Below are 22762 nucleotides of genomic sequence, written 5' to 3'. Positions count from 1 at the left end.
GGGAGTGAATTTTCAAGGGCAGGAGAGCAAAGTAAGATGTCACTGGGAGAAGCAAAGCATTTGTTCTAATATCCTGCTCATGCAAAGTGGGCAGGAGTGTTGTGGATGACTCCTCTCCTGGAGCTCCACTAGAAACTCCCTGTTGGCAGCACAGGAACACAATAGCAACCTTCAGGAATGGTGTCCTCAAAGCACTCCAAAGGAGAAGAGGCAGATGGAGGAGACATGCTTCTTGATGATGATAACAGATGTCAACAAGTTAACATTCTGAAAAGGAACCTAGCAGCACAGCAGTGCTTCTTACCCTAATGTTTAAAGAGAGAGAGGAAGAAGGATAAAATAAAAAGCAAATCAACTTGAAAAAGAAGAAACAAATCAGCAGGGCTGATCAGCTAGAGCTGTAAAAGACTATCTGATGCTAAATCTGTAAAGTGCTGCTGCTGAGTGGATTTGTCTAAAGAAGTATTCACTATTAGGCTGTCACAAAGGAAGAACATTTACTTCAGATGCCATATGCCAACTGTGCAATTAGGTTTCTAGTTATACATACTGCTTGTACTAAAGCAGGGGGCAAGCCTCAGCCATTAGCAATTGCTATTGTGTAATGCTTCCTTTTGCAGTCCTGGATATTCTGTTGCTTACACCACCATGAAGTTTTTGTTGTTTGGGATAAAATGCTTCTGTTCTTTTATTTCCTCAGAGTATTTGTCTTCGAGATATTTCTTCCTGTGTATTTCCCTTCTCCATAAGAAAAACTGAGATGTCAGACCTTTTTTTAGTACACTTTCACATAATAAAGTAACTCAATTTTAAAATAGATTAAAAGATAAAACATTCTTTGTCTTACAAAGAAAGAATAAACTCAACACACCGCATATTTTATGATATGAGGTACAGGCTGGTACTTTGTACCAGTGAACAGTCTCTTAAAACATGCATGTAATAGTGGAATGACTGTGGCGGTTTATGAATTTTTGCAAATCCTGATCCCCATAGTCACTGAAGGAAAATGAATGTAGGTGAGCTGCAGACAAGGAACTTAAAATAATCTTTTCCAATGTAAAAGAAAACCTATATACAGAGAAGACCCTAGAGTCACCATGGCACTCTGTATAGTACTCCTTGCATAGCAAATGCACTGTCCTAGCACTTATGTAGTGGGACTTTGATGTTTCATGTAGAAGTGAATGGCCCAGTGTCACTAAGCTCAGTTTTGGAGTAGGGTTTCCAAGCATGTTTCATCCCTTCAGATAAAAATAAGGGCCAGCATTTAGTGAAAGAATCCTGGCCTTGGAGACTGCATGCAAAGGGAGATAATGCATTCTGGAACAAGAACACACCAGTTGTAGATACAAGACTTCTAAAAGTGTGTTGCAGCAATCTGATGTAGTTAGTTTACTCTATTTGCTTTAGATCCTTGAATACTGCTGAATGTAATACCTAATGCAGTTTTAGCAGTTGAATACTGGCTATTTAGGCAAAGGAAAGTCTCAGATTGTGCTGCTAGTAGTTCACTTCAGTGTTCCGAATTCATAATGTGAAAAGTACTTCACAAATACCAAGTCTGGAAACTTGACTTTGGATTTATTAAAGCAATTTTCATTTTATTATATGTCGGCATGATTCAGCTGAGCTCATCTCTGGAGCTTTTATAACTTTAGCTGAGGTCTTGGGTCAGTCATGCTGCAAATAACCTCTTTTTATGAGTAGACGTGAGACATGTGTTTGTTTTTCTGTCTATTGATTTAGAAACAGTAAGTTACCTACCCAAATCTGAACAAGTAGTTCTTACAATAGTTGCAGCACAGTTCTTCTTGTCTATAAGAAGTCAAATGTGCATTTTAATGACTCAAATGATTCAGTGATTTACTGCAGAAAGAAAGTACTTGTTATTTGAATCTTGTGAGGAAAAAACAATTCTCATCAGAAAATCTCTACAAATAAAGTTCCCCAGGTCTCCACCACCCTAATGGAGCAATCCTGTACACAATAAAGAAAGCAATCCTGATTCTTGTAGCTTCTGTTGCAGTATCAAAGCATCAGTATTGCAACCTGATATGTCAAATGCCAGGAGGCTGTTGTACAAGATGCCATCTCCTGGGCTCCATTTTGCACAAAAATGGGGTGCTAGAGCAATGCACTGCTAATGCATCTCCAGCACAACTCCACTCCTGCCTGGGGTGTACCAACATTAGCACTTGTTATGTATATACTTGTTGTATACATGCTGTCATGGTGAGCAGCACAGTGCACCTTCCTCACTCTGCAGCTAGAGCTGAACACTCATTATAGAGGACAAGCTGCATTTAGAATTCTGATGTTCTTCATTTCTGGGAGGGGAGGAGGGAAGTAGGCCTTCAATGCAGAAAGGAGTTTTCAAGTCTAGCAGGAAAATTGTTTCTTTGTGTAAGTGTTGAATCCTTTTTGCAAGCTGTTGCATCAAAATTATGGTAGCCCAACTAGCTGCTTTGTCACCATTTTCAGGTATGTTGAAGCATTTGAAACAAACAGAATTGTACTCACATTTATCTTTTTTAGAAGAGGAAAACTTTTCTTAACCCCCAGCTTCCCCCCAGTATTACCACAGAATTGCAGGTAATGTTGCTCAAATGTAACCTGTAGAGCATTGCTCCTGCCCATCCAAAATCCTTGCCAGAAATAATCCCCAAGTTTTTATACTCTATGCAAACTCAATGTTTGAGGAGGCTGTAAGGATACTTTTCCACATATTAAAGATGTTTCTAAATGTGTCCTTTATCTGGTACCTCAGAAATAATTGTTTAGGTCCAGGAATTATCAACATTTTAAAAGCTGTGGATAACTTCAAGTATAATGCAGTGCTGTTATTTTCCAGGCAGAACAATATTTTTATGCAAACAGTTATTTTTGTTTATGAAAAGCCATTCAAGCTGTGAGAAGCCATTGCAAGACACCTGGGGAATTGGAGATGCCAACGTGTCCATTGTTTTCAACTGGAGTTTATACATTTCTCCACATTGTATAAACTCACTCAAATTAAACTTGCTCTTAAAGCTTCAAACTGAGTAGAGTACGAGATTTGCCGCCTCATTTTTGGCATGTGCTGCATATTTTAACTCATTCATTCTCTTTACCAGTCTCTTTTGCCTCCCTTCCTTTTCTTTTGCCAAAGCTGCAACATCTTATGTGTTACTTCCTAAAGTCAAATCTGCTTTCCTCTACCCAGCATATCTTTCAACATGGATTAATTTGTACTAATCTCCTCATCTACCATCACTGGTTTACCATTTCTGAACGTTATTTCAGATGATCTGCTCCCATCCAGCATGAAGTGAGTTCTGGCAGCAGAAAGACACATAAGCTTTGCTGAATGTTCTCATTGCCTGAGATTGCTTGATAGCAAAGTAATTGCAATTTCTGATAGGAAACGTTTTCAGACGTTAAACCTAGAACAGCCACAGGGCAGAAAAGTTCTTCCTGAAAGCACATTCCCTTCTGTTTATCACTGATGTGAAACAGCATCCTTCCCATGTGCTGATGAACCTGATTGGCTTTTACTGCAATCTCAGCTTGGGCTGAAAGATAGTGTTGTGGTTTCATACCGTATTACTTACACTTATAAAAACAAAAAAAAAAAGCAACCTGAACAAAAAATCCAAACAACTTATTTTCAGTGAGATTAAAAATTAGCACAACGTACAGAAAAATCATTTATATTTTATAGTTACGGGCAGGAAAGGACAGTGAATTTTTTTTTATATATATATTCATATATTATATTTAAATGTTGAAAGCTAAGCTTTCGCTCTGTCTTCCTGATACTTTTGCTGTAAATAACAGGGTAAAGGTATTTCATTACACAAATTATATACTTATAACGCAGTGTTTTAAAGTGTAAATTACCTGTACAAAAGAGACTGTTGTTCAGTCCATATAAGAAACTGCCAATTGGTTTGAATGTACGCAGCTAATGGTCATAGCAATTTGCATGGCAGAAGATGTAATCTTTAAGTCTGGGCACCATTTACTTTAGCTATGCATTCAGAAATGATGGACAAATAAAAAACAACAGAACAAAACACAAAAATAATGATAAGAAATTGTGAGTAAAATCAAAAGCTAAGCAGTCACAGCCCATTTTTTTTAAATTCCCTCTGTAAGTTATCTAACACACTTAAGTGTTTTAATGAGACGTGGCAGTCAAATTCCCTTTAGAAACAAAGAAAACCCTGAGCTTGTTTGTTTTTCAGTCTTCAACAACACCTATAAGTAATAAATTAATACTTTTACTGACATCAATGGGAGAAAAGAGTGCAAGTAAATATGAAGACTGTGGACAAATAAATGTCTTTTATAATTATTCTATTTTTAGAATCCTGCATTGTAATAAGCATAGCTTTTTTGATGCTAATAGCATAACATCCCTCAGAAACCGTCCTTCTGAAGTCATCAGATGATGATATTTACAGCCTCTGTTGAATGAGAAGAACACTCACTCTTAGATGTTGGAGGTAAACTTGTGTCTCTTTATTATTAAGGCATAGCTCTGGCTCTGCTAGTTGAATAGATGCCAAATATTATGGTCCTCATGTGTTTAATTGTTTCTGTATGCCTCGGAATTTAAAGAGAATTTAGGATGTGTTTGGCAGTAGCTTTCCCTCTATAATCAGGTTGCTATGGGAAACCTATTATTCCAGACAAAGAAAGGGTATGTTTAGTGAAGTGCTGATCCCTCTTCAAGTATAATGTGAGCTTCAAATTACTTTTGAACGACTGAATTTCTATAGTAAGTGTTTTATCATAGTAACTAAGAGAATAATGATACAGAATAAGGTGTGGCTTTTGCTAATTCTATAGCAACACATTTGATGAAGTAGCACTATGATTGGACCAGGTTTACTCTGAATCAAACACCTTATCTTACTTTTCCTGGGGAAGAAAATGAAATGTATTGTTCCAGAATGTTAATAACTATTGCATTTACCTATATGGTGATAAACAAAGTCTTTGGAATTTATATTTACTCCATCCTATGTAGGTAGTTGTTCAGAAGCAAAATAGATTTTTATCCTTTGTGAAATTACCTCCACAGAGTGAGCCCACCTGATATAACCTAATGAAAATTGCACGTTTTTAAAGGTAAAATATGCTTTTTTAAGTCACTTCAAAGTTACAGTTATTCACTGCCACCATTAAATCCCCATCTCATGTTTCCAGTGCTGATTTTGCCACATTTAGAAAGAGAAGGAATGATGAAGTAATAATCTGACTGTCACCTTCAGCAGTGTACTAAGCTGCTATGGATGTATCTTTGAGTATTTCAAAAGAAACAGCTCAGAGAAATGCTTTTCCAGAGCACTGACTGAATAAAGTTGCTGTCTGTTTTCAAGACACATTTGCATTTAGATCAGATAATGTAAAGCAGACACTGGGTTTAGTGGGGATCTAGCCAAAAGCAAACGTGAGGAACAGGCATAAATAAAGGAACATGAGCTGTTTGAATGTTGGTGTTTCGTTCATTAGCTAGTATGACAAGAATAAGAAGATCAAAGCCCCCTTTCTTCTTGATTTTGCAAAGCCAAGCTGAGCTTGCATTTCTTAAATGCAAAACCACCCTGTCTGCTTGAAGATGGGATATTCCTCAGTCTTTCCCTGATAGAACTGTTCCACATGAAGTAAAATAAATAAATATCAATTGCAGCAGGGACTGTGATGAACTGTTTCTATTTCTGACACCAGGCTCTCAAGTCATTCTTGCTAATTAATTTACACATTCCAGGAGGCATTTCTTAATTACAGAATATGTGAGAGCCTCATTACAGAGCCTTCCTTTGCTTATCCCTCTGGAGGATTTTCCATCTCTGCTGACTCCTCTTTTCAAGGCAAATTGTTCAAATGCATTTTGTTGTCCTTCAGGCATCCTCCTTACTATACTGTTAGCTGGCCTGGTTGCCAGTTTTAAAGATGGTTCTTTTGTATATTTTCATAGATTTTCCACAACAGGTAGGTCCTGTTCATCTAGTGGGTACCTATTTGCCTAAGGGTGATTGCCTCTGCTTTGGGAAACTGGGTGATGTGGTGGTGAAGAACTGGTATGTCTTGGATGGATGGATAGAAAGAAACTGTGAAATCCCCGAAATGTAACAAGGTGAACATATCAAAAGTCTTTAAAAGTGTTTCTTTTCTTTTCTTTTCTTTTCTTTTCTTTTCTTTTCTTTTCTTTTCTTTTCTTTTCTTTTCTTTTCTTTTCTTTTCTTTTCTTTTCTTTTCTTTTCTTTTCTTTTCTTTTCTTTTCTTTTCTTTTCTTTTCTTTTCTTTTCTTTTCTTTTCTTTTCTTTTCTTTTCTTTTCTTTTTTCTCTTCTCTTTTCTTCTCTTCTCTTCTCTTCTCTTCTCTTCTCTTCTCTTCTCTTCTCTTCTCTTCTCTTCTCTTCTCTTCTCTTCTCTTCTCTTCTCTTCTCTTCTCTTCTCTTCTCTTCTCTTCTCTTCTCTTCTCTTCTCTTCTCTTCTCTTCTCTTCTCTTCTCTTCTCTTCTCTTCTCTTCTCTTCTCTTCTCTTCTCTTCTCTTCTCTTCTCTTCTCTTCCTCTCTTCTCTTTTTTTTTAAGGATTCATTTTATACCAGTTACAAATGCTTTCCTTGTTAAATAATTATGGATTAAAGAAGGCATGCAAATAACATCAATGATTCTGCATCCAATCATATCTTAGACGTTGTCAAGATTATTAAATACAACTTGTCATGATTTGGTGAATGAACTTTCTTTTATGATTCTTTCTGCAACTAACATTTTTTCACACAATTGCCCATGCAATGTAGTTTAAAAATAATACATATTATAAAGCTATCATGAGTTATTTGCTGCTAAATCTTTCTCATCTTTTAAAAATTTACTGCACTTTAAGATGATCGTAAGCATGATTCTAGATTGAGTCCTGACACATAGAATTTCCATTGAAATGTGCAATTAACACTGGTGCATGAAAGGCTGCAGAGCCAAGCAGCAATAAAATAAGTGGGAAATGTGGTCCATAAGTGACAAGGTCCATCCAACTCCGGTTTATTTAGATCGATTTTGTTGAAAAACAACTGTAACAAATTTGAGTTAAAAGCTGAAAATGATCTGGTTGAATGTCGATGTAAAAGGTCTTATTGTCATGAAACTTACTTTGGAAAGCTCCACTAAGGTTCTCCTTAAGCCATTTTCTCTTTGCAGAAAATATTTCAGCATGTGCTGAAAAATACAGAGCCTGATTTTTTCTGATTCATCATGAAGAGCTATGCTTGAAGGGCTTTTTGATTTAGAATGATAGGTGTTCCTACTGTAAATTTGGATTCTGTGATCAATAGTGTTCAGGCCCACACTGCTGCTGTGATTAAACAAGATCCAGCGAAACAGGCTGTTCTATGTGTTATGCATATGTCTCGTGGTCCTTTTCTTTGTACGTGCTATCTTTTCTGAAGACCATTTATCCTTGATTTGTGTTGTATTTTGTGCATTCTCATAGTAACATGATGTTTAAAAAGATTATATATATATATAAAACTATGCAGTCAAATTCTTAGAAGTTAGAAAATCAGCGTTATCCGAACTGAGAGTTTTGCTGAGTTTGTTCACTCCTTAAGCCCTGTGGAGTTTTCCTATGATGAGGTTGATGGAAGGCTGTGACAGAGATTATGCTTTCTACTTCTGTGTCCTGAGGTCTAGATCTCATTTTGTTTGTTTTCCAAATGCCCAAGAGAGAATTTAAAGAGTTATGATTCTACATGAATGAAGAAGATAGCATCTTAGAAAGTCTAGTGCATAAATGATTTAATTCTAATTTAATTTCTTTCAGAGTTTCTGAGATCTGTGCTAAATATTTTAGATCAATTACAGAGGTTAATTATGCAGTTAAACATGTGCCATAGTTCTGTTATGCAAAACTGATGTATGATGCAGATACAATGCCAATGATTGTCTATTATTATTGCTGTTTCCATCAAGACATAAAAGCAATATATTTTGCTTCTTGTTGCCATGGAGAAAGGGTAACTTTGTGGTTTTTTCTAATAGAATTTATGTGCATACTTAATAATGCGGAGTGACACGTCTTTGAGAGGTAGAGTGTAGAATAAGTTTGTTATAACATTTAATTTATTTTAATGAAATTTTACCCATAAAAATATTTTTTTTCTTACAGGAAAATGTGAATGTGGGCAATGCACTTGTTTCCCTCCAGGAGACAACAGAGTCTATGGAAAAAACTGTGAATGTGATGATCGGCAGTGTGAAAGTGCGGATGGCAATGTCTGTGGGGGTATGCATTCACTTACTATAATATAATTAATATAAATCTTGGCCGTTTATAATCTTCTATTTTCCCTGATTATATAACATAAGTATATAAGTATTGTAACATAAATAACATAAGCAGTATAAGTATTGAATTTATTTAAAAACTCCAGAAGCATTAATAGTGAACTGGCTTAGAGATAACTGATAGCACGTATGCTAAGTGCTATAGCATATATCAAATTCCATCAGTATTCTTTAAAGAAGAATAAAGTTATTTAAATGAAACTTGAAAAATTATGTAATCTTATATTTGCATTTTGTGTAGTTGGCTTACTGAGAACATTGTATTTTACTTTATGTTAATAATGACCACCAATATATTTGAACATTTCATATTCCATAACAGTGATATTTCTATCTTCTTAGAAAGTAGAATATATTTTGAAGTTATCTAAATGCTTGATATACATTGTAATCATACTTGTACATTCAGATGGTTTATTTTAGTGTTGACAATGGAAACCTCACTTCTTGGTTTTGCAGTGATGAATGTTGGCATTAAGAAATAAGATTTAGATATGTAAATGCATGCATAACGTATAGTATTTAAAAACTTGGTAATTGTATTTGTCCCAAATGCTCTCTTTCTATACTTTATTGGCTTTTTAATAATATTCTTAACATTACAATAGAAAACTAAATGAATCATAACATATTTCATTATATCTCTTATTTCTATCTAAAACAAACAAACAAACCACATTGCTTCATAATCGTTGTGCACGCAAAATTTCCAACTACAGGGAATCTTTCTTCCAGGGCTCTGCGAAGCACAATGGAAAATTTGAGTTGAAATATCTAACCAACAGTAAAAATTGTACATAACATTGAGGGTAATTCAATAATATGAATGTGTAGAAAGATAATAATTTGAAATTTAATTTTATTTAAAAGATATCAAAGCAGATAAAAGCACTGAAATCCTGGGATGGATTTGTTGTAAGTTAAATAGCTGGAAACCAAAATTCATCATCTTCCATGATTAAAAATATCCATCCCACTTATGTCATTCATATTTTACATTATTCAGAGACAATGCTTCAGTGTTAATGCTGCTAATTGAATTGCACATTTTGGAAATCATAGGCAAAATTTCCATCGTCCATTATTAGTTATAGTGATAATTTTAACTTTCGTTGTTGGCTGGAGGACCTCACTCTGAAATGATAATCAGCTCAACACTGTCTATTTTCAATCTGCAAGAAGCATTCTAATTCACACTGTTATCTAAATAAACTCTTCCCTTAAGTCTAAACAGTGTTGTCTATGTCAATGGCATAAAATAACTAATTCAGTTTAAGGGTGTTTGTTTATTTGTTTGTTTTTCCTAATTTTGAAACAACAAATAGAAAGGAAAATCAGTTCATGAAATAATGAATCAGAGGTAGGCATAAGACACAGCTGGTCTCCGGAGTTTTAGGCTTCCCAACTAGAAGCCATACTGCAGTTAATAATACCTGCTAAAAATTGTTGGATTTTTGTGGTAGATCCGTTGGGATTCCAGCTGTAAATAATTGGCAGATTATTTTTCATATTCCCATCATTTTCCTTCTTGTTCTATCAATTATATTTCAACATATAAAATCATGGAATCACAAGGTTGGAAATGACCTGCGAGATCATCTAGTCCAACTGTCCTCCTATTACCATTGCTACCACAAGCACTAAACCACATCTCGCAGCTCCTCATCTAGAGGCCTCTGGAACACTGCCAGAGACAGTGACTCTACCACCTCCCTGGGCAGCCATTCCAGTGCCTGACCACTCTCTGAGAGAACAAGTTCTTCCTTATGCCTAACCTAAACCTCCTCTGGTAACAACTTGTGGCCATTTCCTGGTCATTTCTCATAGCTGTTAAGATATTTTTAGATTACTGTAGATTAGGTTGTCATTTACTTCTTGAAGCATGTCCCTATATCATGGGATATATATAGGTGTCTTACTGATTACATGAATCTCTCCCATATACCACTTTCTCATGGCTGCTGGAGCTCTGGAGCACATTCTTCACTCACATTCCCTTCACTATATTTTTCTCCTTTTTCTTACTAGTCACATATCCTCATTTTTTTTATGTCATCGAGTGTCTATCTATGCTTCTGATCCACCTGCCCAAGAAACCACATCTTCACCTCAATAACTGATTTCCTTGCTGCTTCCTTAACTTTCTAGAACTTGAGCTGTAAGTTCTAAATACAGGAACGTTTGTATCTGCATTATCTTCAGAGAGTCCCCATTGATCGCAGCTTATCTCACCATTTAAGTGAAATCCTCTCACCTTCACATGCTCATAATATGAGCTGCTTACTCTATATACATTTTCTGCTTCCACTCTGGCTTTCAACCAGACAAATTTGTCTCCCTACGGTTTCTGATGAACTACTTTTATTATCTTTTTCATCTCTTCAAAAGCACCTGATATGACTGACAACTTCAACCCAATCCTTTAGGAATTGTCCAATGTTTTGTTTGACTCTAACTTTCTATCTTTCTGATAGTGTTTCAAATATTTCTTTTGATACATGGTGTTTCTCATCTCTTTGCTTTCATGAGATTCTATCACCTTTAGCCTTGTTTCATTTCTCCTTTTGCAGTTTATTTCTTCACAGAACTTCTCCCATTAATTTTGTGTTAATGGCACACAAATATCTCTGTTCCTTATGCATTTGCCCTGCCTTTTATCTCAACCTGAACCTCTTAAATCTCTTGCTGAACTGCTTACACTTTTCCCTTCTTTTCATGATAATTTTTCTACCACTGTCACTACCTCTGCAATCACCCTCAGGCTGTAAACTCTTGGTAGTAACTGTCTGCAGAGAACTACAAGATGGACTCTGAATGTGCAGTCTGACACTGAGCACTGAGAGCCTGTAAGCATGCAGAAAGAAAACCGGTGTTTTGAGATAAAACACATTCTGAAATGTGAAATGTGAATGACAACCTTAATCATTTGGATAAGAATTTTTCCCGTCCTTCTCTGACCAGCAGAGATTGATTAATAGCTTGCTTTTCAGACCAGCTGTGCATGCGATAGTAGAAAGACCTGAGGTGAAGGATATGATAAATTAGGGTACAATGGAGTGAGACCTTATTATCACGTTTCTGTATGATTGTAGTGAGTCATTCACTTAAAAATTCAGCTGCCCATCATTGCAATACCGGGAATAGAGACGTTTCTTCTCTCCAAAGACAGAAGTTGCATGAGGACTCGGAAAAGATTCCATAGCCTTCTGTTAGTACATGTAGATTCTCCTTCCTTTGTTCATGCCTCTGCGCAGAGAGTTGCTATGGCTAGAGGAGGTGTCTCATGCAGCCTTTGAGACTGCTATGTTCTACCTACTTAAGAGCCCATTACTTGGAGGCCCATGTATTTCAGTGATCTTAGAATCATGGAATGATTTCAGTTGGAAGAGACCTTAAGGATCATCTAGTTCCAGCCCTCCTACTGTGGTCAGGGTTGCTACTGACTAGATCAGGCTGCCCATGGCCCCATCCAACCTGGTCTCCAGAGATGGAGCATCCAGAACAATCACTGGGCAACATGGTTCCAGTGCCTCACCACTCTCTGAGTAAAAAACTTCCTCCTAATATCTAACCTAAATCTTCTCTGTTGTAGTTTAAAATCATTTCCTTTTTTTCCCTATCACTATGTGCCTGTGTAAAGAGTAATTTCTCTCCTGTTTATAAACTCAGTTTAAGTACTGGAAGGTTGAAATGAGGTCTCTTCAGAGCCTTGTCTTCTAAAAGCTGAACAAGCCCAGTTGTCTGTCTATTTTCACAGGAGAGCAGCTTCCAGCCCTCTGACTAAACTCATGGCTCTCCTTTGTACCCATTCCAACATCTCCTATGTCTTTCCTGTGCTAGATTTCCAGGCCTGGATGCAGTACTCCGTTGGGGCCTTACAAGGGCAGAATAGAATTGGATAATCCCCTCCCTCTTCTTTGCTGGCCATCCCTCTTTTGATGTAGCCCAAGATACTGTTGGCCTCCTGGGCTGCAAGTGCTTGTTGGGTCTCCATCAAGCCATTTGTACACCAAAACCCCAAGTCCTCCTTGGCAGGGCTGTCCTCAGTGAGTTCTCCTAGCCTGTTCATGTATCTGGGATCACTCTGACACAAATGCAACATCTTGTACTTGGCCTTTATTGAATCTCATTCAGTTAATCTGGGTCCACTTTCAAGCTTCTCCAGATCCCTCTGGATGACATCCTTTCCTTTTATTGTGTGAGTGGCACCACTCTACTTAGTGTCATTAGCAAACTTGCTGAGGGTGCTCTCAATCCCACTATGTAACTCATTGATAAAGATGTTGAAGAGCACCAGTCCCAAAAGGGACTCCCAGAGGATAGTCACTGGTCTCCACCTGGATATGGAGCCCTTGATCACAAACCTCTGGCTGTGATCATTCAACCAACTCCTTTTCCAATGAGTAGTCCACCTTTCAAATTCATGTATATTTTCAATTTAGAGATAGGAATATGACGTGGGACCATATCAAAAGACTTGAAAGATTATGTAAGATTTGCCCTGAGGTATTGCAGTGCTGTTCCACAACGATATTATACATCACACTTTCTTTGACTTCACTAAGTTTTTTATTATTTCTTGCGGAAATTAAATACTTTTAGTGCCAACAACAGCACATAAATGACTGAAGCCAGCAAGAGTTCTGTCTTGGCATAGCTGTGTAACTGAAATACAGAAGGTTTAATCTTTATTTATCCAGTGTCCTGGCGAGAGGTATACTTCTCTTTCTCCTTTGAGGTTATGGCTGTCCTACAAACTGCAGATGTGTCCTGATCTTACAAGTGTAATTATTTCCCCTACTGTGTCCAGTAATGTTTTTCAGTGATGCCATTTTTGTCTGCTCCACCTCATTGGGCTGACTGTTGTTCTACATGTTCTGCTCTCTTTCACGACTGAGGGAAGGCAGGCAAAAAGAATTCAGGACAACAGTAAAGATCAATTTGAAATTGATCTGATAATGCTCTTAACTCCATTCGTTTTGATTTGTTCTATGGACCATGATGGGCATAGCTGTGAGTTCTGGTCATAGCAAAACTTAATCTATTGAAGAAAAATACCAGAAACCCTTCCGGGTTTTCAACATACTAATAGCAGATGCAGGATTATGCTGCTGAAAAACTCTATGATAAAAACAACAAGAGAAAAAAAATGGTTGAAACTCCACACAAGCTTTGCTGGTGCAAATAGCAAGGACTGAAACTCATAATGAGTAACACATAGCAGGACCTTTACATAGCAATAGGAATGATCCCATACCATTTTATGTCAGTATTTCAGTCTCCGCTTTATATACTGTGCAAACAAGATAATCAGCTTTGAAGGGATCTTTTCATATTCAATCATGATGCCTGTACAGTCTTTCACATTAAGAAACAACCAAAGCTCTGGTCATCCCAGCAAGCCAAATTTTGACTAGTGGCAAAGTCAGACTTCAAGAAGCATGATATGTGTATTTTCAAGTGTGCGACTGACCTTGTTTACTTCTTAACTTTTTGTTTTGGCCACAGCACATCAAAATTTAATCATAACACTGTATGGAATCCAGTTAGGTAATTGAATAGTTGGCGTATCACAACCTTTTACACTAAGGAGTACCTGCAGCTATCTTCTTTGTCTGTTTTCCCCAATTCCTTCAGGCTCATTATTTTGAGATTCTGATTTTGGTTCAGAGGTTTGTAAAAGCTGGAATTGCTTTGTGCTTTGGAGAAAATACTGAGCTAACAAATAGCACTTCTCTCCTTCAGGTCTGCATTCACACCTCTTTCTCCTCTAAGAGCAGGAAATCCGTGTAGTGAAACTCTACATAAGAAGATATTTATTTATATTTATTTTTTTAATGAAATGAAATCCCCAAGTAAATTAATTTTCACTTCTTAGGCACAGTCTCTCATTGATTAATTCACTAACTTTCAGAGTCATGCAAGCATACAAATGTTTGGGTTTAAGTGTTTGGTCAGGATTATTTCTGTGTGACATGGAAGATGGACAAGAGCCACCAAGCTCATAGTAGGTCTTTTCTTCTTGGTGAACAACCACTTGGCAGTTGTCTTTTATTTCCTTTAGAACCCACCACTTAAGATGATTTTCTTGATTCAGGATTTTGCTTACTTCCACACAAGCCTTGCACTTTTTGTCTTGACATCCTTAGAACAATATTGTTCCTGTTGGGATCAAAAGGAAAGGCATGACATATAAATACTATACTCTGTTTTGATATCCTTTACTGTGGAGCACTCAGTCTTTTGATGACATCAAGACATCATGGTCTTGACAATTTGACACATCACTCAGTTTTCCTGATTTGAATATGCTGTTAGATGTCAGTGCAGGCCATGATTTTAACCTAATTCTGGTATTTCTTCTGGTGCTTACCTAAACATTTCCATCCATACTTTATTTACACTAGCATTAAGATTTCTAATAGCAGCCTCTATGTATTGGCAGAAAACAAGGGAAAAATTATGATTTACAAGTCTACATTTATTTAAAACTACAATTGCCAGCTTTCTGTTTTAAACTTCAGGAACAAACACAGAAACTTCCAAATCACGTTATTAAAATCACTGAAGGATTATAGGATCACATAAACTTTACCTGCATGTGCAGTGGATGATGTCCCTCCCAAGAGGCATAACATATCCCTAATTGCTGTGCTCCTTTGAACATAAATTTTTCATTACTATCCAGCTATCCAGCTAGACTAAGTAACTTGATTCAGAGGACATGCAGATTTCATTTTTTGGAATATAACTATGCATTGTTATATGGTAAACAGCAATGGTGAATTCTTTTTAATGAAGATTTCTAGGTCCATAATACAGAAATCATGAATGACATTTATTCTCTCATTCTGTCTTACAGTGAGGCAGAAACACGGTATTTTTAGATTATATGTTCTTATAAGACCAAGAAGTTCATAACCATAATGAGAGAGCTGTGATTAATGATACACTTCATTTAGCAAAGCTAACTATTAATATTATGGTGCAGTTGCTGTTAGACAGTTTTCTCATTTCTTGCAGTAATATTGCTTCACAGAAGAAATATATGATATAATGTAGCTAAAATGCTTAGTAACAACAGTTAGAAAAAAGTATCAGACTATCATCCAATTAAAGAGAGCTTTTGATAGTATTTGGCCTGAAAATTCAGAAATATGGTTTCAACTCTTGACTCTGCTATAGAGTTCACAGATTATCAGCTGATAATCATCAGTTGAAAGTCTTCAGTTATCTAAATGTAGGCACCTCGTATGATTTCTGATGTCCCTATCCAACTATAATGTGCCTCTAAAAGAACACAGGGATGCTTGTATAGTTACTGCCATCATGAGGAAGTCCTTCATGCTTTAGATTATGTCAATCAGTGCTAGGCATATGAGCTCAACTTGTAATTTCTCTTTTGTTCCTTTTGTGTTCAAATAAAAGTTTTTTCATCTCCAACATATTTTTCATCTTTTCTTTTGAAACTTCTTCAGCACAGGGACCAACTTCTCTTGACTGAGAAATCTGAAAGCATGCATGGTATATTCTGTATTAAATTTAATTATTTAGATAGTTACTTTTTTTTTTTTTTTTTTCTTTTTTCTTTTTTCTTTTTTTCTTTTAAATTTACTACAGATTTCTGTCCTGGTGACTCAGATATCCGGCCAGAAATATATAAAAAGTTAACATTTCACTTACAACATAAAACATTTAGTTTGTTCTGCTTTTTAAACAGCATAAAATCTGACAGGTTTGGATTTAGCTTTCTATCAGATTCTTTCTGTTGAAATAAGCAATAAAGGCCTATTAACGTATCAGTTTTTAAGTTGACTAACAGGTGTTAATTCACAAAGCCCAAAAGGGTCTTATACACTGAACTTCATGTACTGGTCTATAAGTAATTATGTTACACATGGGACTCCCTTATATTGAACTCTGTACTATGCGCAACTAAAGCTTGTCTCTGAGAAAGCTTGTCTCCATTTGTGCTGTAAAGACTATAGGTCCAAACCAACGTCACTAGACATTACTTCAATAATTCTCATCCCCATATAACTGTTTTTTTCACTTTTCAGATTGTCTCAATTTGTCAGTACCAGCTTTTCTCTCTGATTCTCGCTTTTTCTTGGGTAGTTGCAGAATCCCCATTTCAATACCTTCAAAGAAGGGAGTTCAGATGTTGCTGAAACACTTCTTAGTCTTATTTTTTTCAGTTTGTTTTGCTTTTTTTCTTTCTTTCTTTGGTTACCTTTTTCCACAATGAAGTGAGTAGATACAGATTTTTGAAGGTCTTTCAACAAGTTATTTTCTTCACTCTTTGAATTCTTTCTTTGGAACTTTTTGTGACTCTTCCAAGTTTCTCAAAATCTTTTCAAACATGGATTATCACAGTGTGTTTCCATCTCCTCAGTGCTCTAAATGTTCCTATTTACTTCTGTTCCTATTCATACCTCTCCTTTTACATACATATGATTGCATTAGACCTCTTCATGGAAATTTCAGTTGAATTGCCTGTCTGTTCCATGCTTCAAGCTGGAGCCACAGTCCACCTTTATTAGACTTGGACAAGCCTTATAATGGAAACATAATAGAAAATAAGTATTTTGCTTTCAGTTTCTGCTTGGTTTCTCTGACTTTATTTTTCATAGCTGGCATTCTCCTGGTATTCCAATTTAAAAAAAAAAAAAAACAACAAAACAAACAAAACAGCGATCCACTATTTTTTTTTTTTAATCAATTGTTTTAGTATGTTTGATCAGGTTAATAAAGCCTGCTCATTTAGGAATATTTCTCCCAGATATGTGATTTTTAATATTCTTTTATGTTAATAATATAATAGAAAGTACTTTACTATTGTTAGGTAATAAAGAGAAAATCCTGTTTATACTTAAATATAGAGAGAAACATTTGTCTCATTTAATACTTTGTTCTAAACTGGGGATCCTGCACTACGCTGAGATTTTTCCTGCTCATAATGCACATTTAAAATGTATTGTTCATCTGCTTTTTATTTTCTGATCTCTCTTTCTTTCTTCTTTTTTCCCCCCTCTGTTATGTCAGTTTTTTTCAGAACTAAATTTCTCATTTAAATGGGTTGCTTTGGATGTACATCTTTCTCACTCCTAACTGGTAAAGCCTCTCCACTATTAGTGGACTTCTCTCTTATATAGTGTAGTTATTGGGCTATCAGACGAATTCTTTATACAGGACAGTTAAATTCATATTTTAAAAGCTGATGGTTTATCTCCCTCATTTATGGTCAATGTTGACTTTATTGTTTTCATATATACTTTGAGAAATTTGTTCTCTGGAGGTGTCAGATTTTCTTTAAGGCTGCTCTCAACTTGCTGTTTTTTTAACATTACCTAGTTATCATTTGTTAGTCCATAAGTAAGAATGATCTTCCTCTGAAATGATTAATTTACTGTTTTCACCACAATTCACACATAGTGGTGCCTTTTGTATTGGAAAATTCAGTCCCATTGAACTTTACATCTTCAATTACAGATTTTTCTTTTCTATTTAGAGATATTCTTGAGTTTTAAACTCCTCCTTGAACGAAATTATCTTCAGAACAAAAACTTCTATGCTTTCTGTTGCTATTGCTGCTCATAATTTTGAGAGTGAATGAAACTGGGACACTTTTAAAATAATTGGAATATTACTTTCAGCTGTGAAGCGATGTTTATAATGTTTTGGCCCTTCTGTTTAGGTTGGCTTGTTTGAACATCTTCGAACTAATGCAAAGAGCATCTGCAAGTAGGATATAAATAACTAATCCAAATAAAACAGGTTTTCATAGGCTCTTTCCTCATTTCACCTCATAATATAGTAAATGCTATTTTGGTAAGATAGATTCCCCAGAGAAAAAACAGATTAGTCCTTCATTCTCTGGAGATTTATATGGTATTGCGTTTAAGCAGCGGGGGCTGCAGCGGTGGCTTCTGGGAGATGAGAAGCTACCCCAAGTTGGACACAGACAGTTCCATTTGGCTCCAGAAGTGAGGATAGCAATGACCAATGCAATGTACATCAAAATTTTATGTGCAAAATTCTTAACTTTGTTTCCTGTAAATAGATGCTTATTTGTTACTTTTTTATTTGACTTACATGAAGGCTTTGCAAGCATGATCATTCTCTACATTCTTTAAAATGAAGCAAAATTACTTTCTTGGTGAAATCAGCATAGGTTTCTTTCTTCCCTAAAATGAGTAAAAGTATTTGTAACTCTACAACTAATTTGCTGAGTCTAAGTTATGTTGAGCATCTTGCTTATCAGTAGTTTACATATTCTTAAATGTAATCTGTGTGTTGCTAAGAAAAAAAAATAGATAAGGCAGATAAAAATACTCTGAGAGAAACTTATCCATAGTAAGTTTATGTAGACAATGCATCTAATTGGGAGTTGTATAAGGGACAGCATATCCAGTTGTTTACTTCCTCTTTTGTTTCGGTTTGCGGTATCACTGTGTTTTCCAAATATAACAAAGAATCTATGGCAGCATTACATTTCACTTGTTGCTTGTTCAATCCATAATGTTTGATATATATTAAATGTATCTATGTAAATTTGTAATCTGTGCTGAATCTCACTTGCAAAATTGTTAATAAAGCTGTGTTCTTTGTGACTGAACATTTACAATTGTGTAGAAAATAAGACCAAAAAGAATTAAGAACTATCAACACGCCATCTGAACTGCAAAAATTCTTCTGAACATTTAGATGTCTGTGAATATGGACAGCTCCAAGACTTTGGAGCTTCCAGTATTTTCTAATATAAATTAGTGAAGTATTTGGCTGTCAGCACTTGCAGCAAACTATAATAGTTGTCTCTCCTTTGAGCTGCTGACAGCGCTGCCTCCTAGTTTGTAAAGTGAAATTATGTTGTTTCACAAGAAGTACACAAATTAGAAAAGTAAAATGGCTGATTTTAGTCTCTGCATCCTACAGTTTAGTTCTTCGCCAGATAGTCCCACGACTTGTTCCCAACTTCCCAGCTCCCAGATTAGCTCAGTTCCCTTATTTCCACCTGTGTTCTACATAGGAGGTGGGATATGACAAAAGTCACTGATATATGTAATTCACTTCTTTTAAGCCCAGTAAACTAATTAACTAGCTAGAGATTGATTTCTTTTTTTTTTTTTCCAAGGCGAATTACAATTCTGTGATGAAAAGTGAAGTACTGCCTAGGACATATTTCTTATTTCTTTTTCCCATTTTCCTTTTCTGTATTCTTATCTGTATTTGTTGACACCTTTTCCTCTTCATGTTTCCTTTTCCTTTCCTCCATGGTATGCCCTTCACATTGCAGAGATCTGGAGGTGACCTCAACTATGACCACATTCACAGTTTTCTGCTTGTTTTGCTAATAACCTAACTTGGTGTCATTACAGGCCACGGCATCTGTTCATGCGGCCGATGTGTTTGCCAGGAAGGGTGGTTTGGAAAGTTGTGCCAGTATTCAAGGAAGTGCAACATAACAGAAGAGGAGAGCAGAAGTCTCTGCGAGTCTGCGGATGGTGTATTATGCTCAGGAAAGGGTAAGGACTGACAGCTTATCTTCTCCACAGCAGTGCCCTTGCAGAAGAAATGGTCAGGTTCTGGCAGACTAATGTGCATGAAATTGGGCTGTTGTTTAGTAACTCTTTCAAAGGCACCTGTTATTATAAGAATTTACATTTGGCTCCGTAATGCACTTACATCCATTTTGTCAAACACCCACTGCAGCCATACATGCTTAATGGCATTAACGTTCTATGCAGTTTGTTAATAGCTTATAATTCCCTTCATCTGTTTATCTGATGCTTTGCATTAAGCAGCTGTACATTATAAACCAAATGTTAGCACTCCATCTAGTCTTAGGGATAGAATGCTACGTGCAGTAACACTGCAGTGGGCAAGATGGAAAATGTAATATCTCAGGCAAAAATAAGTTGAGGATAGAACTTAGCAGCAACATTCGGTATGCTCAATCTCCCTTTGCCAGTGCAACAGCAAATGAAAGGTAGATATTGGTGGTCCCCATGGCAGAATCCAACACATTCTCTTATCTCCTAACTTTTATTAAGGTGGTTATGTCAGCTTCAGTCCAGCTATAAAAATTTGCCAGAGGGAGAAATAAAATTTTAAAAATCCTGATAATTAAGTCAAATTGTTCTCTGAGGTTCTTACCCTGCAGTCTTTCAGGATGGCTAATTGCATTACTGAAAGGAGGGTTTCTTTGCCCCCTTTAGTGCAAGCTGTCTCTTTTTAAAATGTAACATAGCTAAAAGAGAAGAGATGGTAAATGGGTGGTGAGATTAGCTGGAGGCTGGAACGCTCCCACTCGGAGATGGATGTGCCATCTCCTCTTTCCATACATCCACTGCATCAACAATGATCATCTTACCTGTTAACTGGAGAAAACAGCTAAGAACCTTCTACATCAGGCAGAATTTAAATTGCCCTTTCTGGTAACTTTTATGTGTATATGGATATGGATTTTTCAGCCTGATCTTCAACTTGTTTATGGCTTACCCAAATTCCTCCCTGTTGTACAATTTTTTTTTTTTTTTTTTTAAATTTATTTATTTATTTATTTATTTATTTCACTAAAGTTGGTGCAAAGTCATGGAATAGGAGAAAGTTGTGGTGTTTCAGTATTACTTCTAGAGAATGTAATTATCTATCTTTAAATTAGGGTACATGAAAGAGAATACTGAGTTTCTGCAGGAATGAAATTACTCTGTTGTAATACAGAAGCTAACTTTGCTCCTCATTGGCATGGTCTCCCTGTGATTCTTTATATAAACTGTGAAGATGAGCAATAAAATACACAATATCAGATTCTAAATAAAAGTGAAAATTAAAGATGATGTTGAATTTTAAAATATTTGCATTATCTGCTGCCTTTCGGGTGGCTGAAAATTGCTTTTTCCAGCCTGTGGGTTTTTCTCCATCAACAAGTAACTTTGAACTAATATATAAGGGCATATGTCAAAGTAAATTTTAGGCTTTGGGAACAAATCACCTGGCAGGAACTTGCAGAGAGATCAAGAATCTTTTCTCCCTCTCTGTTGGCTAGAGGTTTGGGATCTTGTAACTGGTATAGTCTGAAGTGTTCTGGAAGTTGCCATGAGCTGTGAAAGTGCTTTTAAACTTGTCTTCATTAATATAGGGAAGAAAGGTCCTGATTTGCTACAGTTTTAGTTCACTGTTGAACATTATTTTCTATAGGAGTTAAAATTCTGCCCCTAAATCCATGTTCAGGAATGCTAGTAGGATTTTTTTCCTAAGTTTTTTCGACCACAGTTTCCAATGTGATGGAAAGTGTCCCTCAGGGCAGCCAATATAATGAACTTGTGCCAAATTAGGTGCTAAAGTAACATTATTGTGGAAACATCTGGGCACAAACAAGTGCTTGCTCCAGCAAAGAAATATCAGTATATGTCAGATAACTTACAGAAGTGCATGGCTGGCAAATATCCAAGGGGTAAATCGCAGTACTTAGACAAGCGCTAATTTAGGCACAGGTATTTTTTTCTTAGATACTTCAGACATGGGCAGTGGGATTAAGTGTATCCACAGAAAGTCTGCAAATCACACCAAGCTGAGAGGTGCAGTTGATATGCTAGGAAGAAGGAATGCTATCCAGAGGAACCTGGGCAGGCTTGAAAGATGGGCTTACACCAACCTTATAAAGTTCAACAAGGCCAAGTGCAAGGTCCTGCATGTGGACCAGGGCAATCTCAAACACAGATACAAGTTGGGAGGAGAATTAGCTTGAGAGCAGCCCTGAGGAGAAGGATATGGGGCTGCTGGTTGATGAAAGACTCAACATGAGCAGTCAGTGTGTGCCCCTCTGCTCTTGTAAGACCCCAACTGGAGTACTGCATCCAGTTCCAGGGCCCCCAACAGGACATCGAGCTGTTGGAACAGGTCTAGAAGAGGGCCACGAAGATGATCAGAGGGTTGGAACACTTTCCCTATGACGACAGGCTGAGAGAGCTGGGGCTCTTCAGCCTGAAGGAGAAACAGCTCCAGGGCACCTCATAGCAGCCTACCAATACCTGAAGGGGGCCTATAGGAAAGTTGAGGAGGTACTTTTTAAAAGGCCGTGTAACAACAGAACAACAGAAAATGGTTTTAAATTGGAAGAGAGTAGATTTAGACTAGATATTAGGAAGAAATTCCTAATGTGAGAGTGGTGAGACACTGAAACAGGTTGCCCGGAAAAGTTGTGGATGTCCCCTTGCTGGAAGCATTCAAGGCCAGACTGGATGGGACTTTGAGCAATCTGGTCTAGAGGGAGATATCCCTGCCTAGAGCAGGAGAGTTAGAGATAGATGACCTTGGAGGTCCCTTCCAACCCAAACCATTCTATGATTTTGTGATTTTGTGACTATGACTTGGGGAATGATCTATTTCCCTTAAAGATGGTGCTTGTGTTTCTTGTGAAAG

General features: G+C 36.6%; 1 protein-coding gene across 1 annotated transcript in view; it reads left to right on the top strand.

The window, feature by feature from the left end:
• ITGBL1 (integrin subunit beta like 1) overlaps positions 1–22762 on the top strand; it is a 127336-nt gene that overhangs the window by 98631 nt on the left and 5943 nt on the right. The window contains exons 8-9 of the mRNA XM_052705938.1: positions 8160–8276; positions 19717–19863. Of these exons, the coding sequence (XP_052561898.1) occupies positions 8160–8276; positions 19717–19863 (264 nt within the window). The remainder of the gene's footprint in view (positions 1–8159; positions 8277–19716; positions 19864–22762) is intronic.

This window comes from Tympanuchus pallidicinctus, unplaced genomic scaffold, assembly GCF_026119805.1.
Source record: "Tympanuchus pallidicinctus isolate F22 unplaced genomic scaffold, pur_lepc_1.0 scaffold6, whole genome shotgun sequence".
NCBI lineage: Eukaryota > Metazoa > Chordata > Aves > Galliformes > Phasianidae > Tympanuchus > Tympanuchus pallidicinctus.
This window is presented reverse-complemented; position numbering and strand designations above follow the sequence as displayed.